At 43.9% G+C, this 4,600-nt stretch overlaps 1 protein-coding gene across 1 annotated transcript; it reads left to right on the forward strand.

Moving 5' to 3' along the window:
* The first annotated feature begins 1,717 nt into the window (after window positions 1–1,717).
* Window positions 1,718–4,083, forward strand: LOC134362789 (melanoma inhibitory activity protein 2-like). Its single transcript, XM_063078066.1, is given in 3 exon segments — window positions 1,718–3,233; window positions 3,345–4,055; window positions 4,058–4,083. Coding segments are annotated over 3 exon segments (2,253 nt in total).
* Window positions 4,084–4,600: the final 517 nt, after the last annotated feature.

Raw genomic sequence — 4,600 nt, forward strand, 5'->3', positions numbered from 1 at the left:
CCTGCCTCCCAAGTCTCGTCACCACCGTGAAGACTCAAAATGCTCAGCGTGTCCTTGCTCCTGGAAGTGTGCTGGGAGCCACAGGAGCAGGGCTGTCCTGGCTTTGAAAGGCCGAGGGGCTCCTGGGGAGCTGTGCCCTGACCTGAGGCTTGCCCCCCCCTTTCCCCAGGGGGCAGGGTGGGCTGGGAGCTTGGGCCAGACACCTGGGCAGCTGCCTCCCCTCTGGAACAGTCCTCATTTTATTCCCCTGGGTACCTGAAAGTTGGAGCTAACTGGCTGGCTAAAAACAAACAAACAAACAAAAACAAAAAAAAAAAGGCAAAGGGCGAGGAAGTGCTTTGTGCATGCTGCAAGGCAGGGGGTGTCTCAGGGATCTGTTTCCATGGGAACCAGTGGCACAGGCTGGCTCCTATGGGCACCAAAAAGGGAAACTTGGCAGAGGTTTCAGGTACCTGAACTGGGATTCATCCCAGGGATACAAGGATGGTTCAACATATGAAAGTCAATAAATGTGATACAATAAATGTAATGGGCATGTGGCCAGTATGAATCTGGCCATCACAGCTTGGGCATGAACGTTGACAATCAGCTTTGTATCCCGTGAATATTCATAACCAATAAAATTTGAAAAAAAAGAATCAATGGGTACAGGAGATCTTATTGGTGTGGTGAAAATGTTCTAAAACTGATTTGTGGTGATGGCTGCACAACTTGATAAACTTACTAGAACTTATTGAATTGCATACCTGAGATGGGTGGATTACACGATATATAAAATATTCCTCAATAAAGTGTTTTTTAAACAAAGAGCATTTCACTGACATTCAGCAGATCCCGAAATACAACACTCTTCTGCCACTAAATAGCTAAACACCCCTGGACAAGTAGTGCACTTACTGTAGACCTTTGCTTCATTACCTATAAAGAAAGCGTTGGGCCAGCTGAAGCCCAGAGTGTCTCAGGCCTCTTCCCATTGCCACATTCTATGGCTATTTTGGCAAAGTTAGTCCAAAGAAAACACTTTTGTTCTTGGCAGATATCTAAGGAAGGATGCTCTTCTGAAAGAAATTAAAATCGCAAAATTCCCTTTAAAAAATTGCCCAGAGAAAAGTTGATCTCCTAGAAGTAGCAGAATAGTGGTCACTAGAGGCTGGGAAGGGTAGGGGAGGAGGGGAAAGGCAGAGGTTACAGATACAAAGTTGCAGCTCGACAGGAGGAACTATTTCTACTGATCTATAGCTTTGTAAGGTGACTAGAGTCAGCACACATTTATTAGATAATTTCAAATAGCTAAAAGAGAGGATTTTGAATTTTCCCAACACAAAGAAATGACAATATTTGAGTGATGAGAACGCTGATTACCCAGATTTGATCGTTATACACATGGATTCAAATCCAGCGGTGGCCCAGCTGAAACTAAGCTGAGGTGGGGGGTGGCGAGGACAGCGCGTGTCACAGGCTCATGTGGGGCAGGCTCAGAACTGTGTGGTGAACGTGACGTCACAAAGGGGCCTGGTTACCATGGTGCATGTCGGGGACGCCTGAGGCCGGTGGGTGCCAGTGCTCCCTGGCTCCCCTCACGGCCAGCTGTGCCGTGTCTGCTGCTATCGCCAGGGCCGGTTCATGTTCCCGACAGAACGCAGAGCTATCTCAGCTGCTGGTTGTGGCCCGGCCAGGCTGTGGCTACCGCAGCCACAGCCATAGCAGCCTCGGCGCCATGGAGGTGCCTGGGGCTGCCCTACAGCCGTACTTGGGGCTGGTCCTGGGAAAGCTGTGCAGGACTGTGGCAGCATTGCCTGAAGACCTGAGACCGGGCCCTGGTTTTCCGTGGGAACTGGTGACATGTGCGGCTCTTACTGGATTTTTGATTCTCTTGTTTTTGTGGAGAAGTGTTCGATCGGTGAGAAGTCGGCTTTATGTAAGAAGAGAGAAAAAGCTTGCTGAAAAGCTTTCTGGACTAATTGAAGAAAAATGTAAACTAATTGACAAACTTTGCGTTGTTCAAGAGGAGTATGAAGGCTTAGAGTCAGCTGTGAAGGATGCCAGCTTTGAGAAGGAGTCAACAGAAGCACAAAGCTTGGAGGCAACCTATGAAAAGCTGAGCAGCTCCAAATCTAAACTTGAGGATGAAATAGTCTTCCTAGTAAAAGAATTAAAAGAACAGAAATCTAAACATTGTGAGCAAGATGAATTGATGGCAGATATTTCAAAAAGGATACAGTCCCTAGAAGATGAATCAAAATCCATCAAGTCACAAGTAGCTGAAGCAAAAATAATCTCCAAAATCTTTCAAATGAATGAAGAACATCTGAAGGTGATGGTAAAAGATGCCTTGAATGAAAATTCCCAACTTCAGGAAAGCCAGAAACAGCTTTTACAAGAAGCGGAAGTATTGAAAGAACAAGTGAGTGAACTTCATAAACAGAAAATAACATTTGAAGACTCCAAAGTCCAGGCAGAACAAGTTCTGAGTGAGAAAGAAAATCACATCAACTCTCTGGCTGAACGCGTGCTCAAGATGAAAGACTGGGCTGCTGTGCTTGGAGAAGACATGATGGCTGATGACTTGGAGTTGGAGATGAAGAGTGAATCACAAAATGCTGCTCACTTAGATGATCTGCCAAAAGGAGCTTTGAAGAAACTGATTCAAGCTGCTAAGTTAAATGCTTCTTTAAAAACCCTAGAAGAAGAAAGAAACCAAATTCACACTCGGTTATCTGAAGTAGATAAAAGAAAGGAAGAGCTTACAGAGCATATTACAAATCTCCAGACTGAACAAGCATCTTTACAGTCAGAAAACACTCAGTTGGAAAGTGAAAATCAGAAGCTTCAGCTGAAACTTAAAGTAATGACTGAACTGTATCAAGAAAATGGAATGAAACTCCACAGGCAACTAATAGTAGAGGAAAGTTACCGGTTAGAGAAGGAGGAGGAACTTTCCAAAGTGGAAGAGAAGATGAGCCATGCCGCTGAGGAACTGGAGACCTACAGAAGGCGAGCCGGAGATGTGGAAGGAGAATTGGAGAGAAGCGTTCGTTCTTATCAAGGGCAGTTGACGGCCTATGAGAAAGAAGCGCATGGCAGCTGGGTGGCAGCTGAGACTGCTGAGAGACACCTCAGGTATTTAAGGAAAGTAAATGTTTACAAGAGACAAAAATTAACTGAAAAAGAGTTGAAATTTGAACTTTTCAAAAAAGATCCTTCTGCACTTGATGTTCCAAACACAGCATTTGGCGGAGAGCATTCCCCATGTGGTGCCTCACCAGTGGGTCGACCTTCATCCGAAACGAGAGCTTTTCTCTCTCCACTCAGACTCGCACCTTTGACTCCAGGGCGAGGAGGAGGAAGAGGCTCAAGAGGCCCAGAGAATACTCTGGACCATGAGATGAGCAATGAAAGAGGAGAATCGGGCTGTGATAGGTTAACCGATTCTCATGGAGCACCTTCTGGGTTCCTGTCACCTCCGTGGGAACAGCACCAGAGGATGACGATCCCTCCACCAGGCCACCCATGTTCTGATCCAGCTCTTCTTCCACGAAGGCAAGATGGATTTGATTCTAATCCTGGTGGACCGTCTGGACCAGCAGAACTGAGAAGGTTTAATCTGCCTTCTTTGGATAAAGTGGATGGGCCAAAGCCCTCACAAATGGAATCCAGGAGAAATGAAACCAAAGACGACCTTGGTAATGTAAATGTGCCTAATTCATCTGTGCCTGCTGAAAGTGAAGCAACTGGCCCTGGCTTTGCTCCTCCACCTTTTCCTGCAATCAGAGGTCCATTGTTTCCAGTGGATAGGAGGGGTCCATTCATGAGAAGAGAACCTCCTTTTCCTCCACCTCCTCCAGGAAGCATGTATGGAGCTCCTCGAAATTATTTTCTACCAACGGATTTCCGTGTCCAGCCACCACCTCCATTTGCAATGAGAAATGTCTATTCACTGAGGGGTTTTCCTCATGTTCCTCTAGGAGCTGGATTGTCACCTCCACCCCCACATTCTGAAAGTAGGGGTGAGTTCCCTTCAGGGTCGATTCCGTGCTCAAATGAGTCTGCTCCTGAAATCCAGAAGCACAGCAAGAAACCTGATGATATTTTCGGTCTCTCTTCATAAATAGTTTTGACTTATCTTTCATTTTCAGTTTAAGGAACTACTTTTTTTGCTCAAGTTGAAGCTTAATGGAATTATAATTCTCAGGATAGTATTTTGTAAATAAAGATGATTTAAATATGATTTTTATGAGTAAATTATTTCCATTTTATTTTATCCTAGATTGTATAATTATTTTAATTTGATTAACTAATCCACCAATACATAAACAATAATGGGAATTTTATTTAGGTTATCTTGCAGTTGGGGATGTTTTAAACTCCAAGGGCTGTGTCTTTATGCCAAGAACTGTATTTACTATGGTTGTAGACAAATGTGAAAGTAACTTTATGCTTAATTAAATTTTCATTGATTTAAAGTCTTGTTTCGTATTGATAATAATAATAAAATCAGCTAGTTTTTTAATTAAAAAAATCACAATGTAGCCCATAAATATGTACAGTTATTATGTGTCCATTAAAAAAAATAATAAACTTTTTAACTTACCAAAAGAAA

This window comes from Cynocephalus volans, chromosome 14, assembly GCF_027409185.1.
Source record: "Cynocephalus volans isolate mCynVol1 chromosome 14, mCynVol1.pri, whole genome shotgun sequence".
In the NCBI taxonomy this organism is placed as follows: Eukaryota; Metazoa; Chordata; class Mammalia; order Dermoptera; family Cynocephalidae; genus Cynocephalus; species Cynocephalus volans.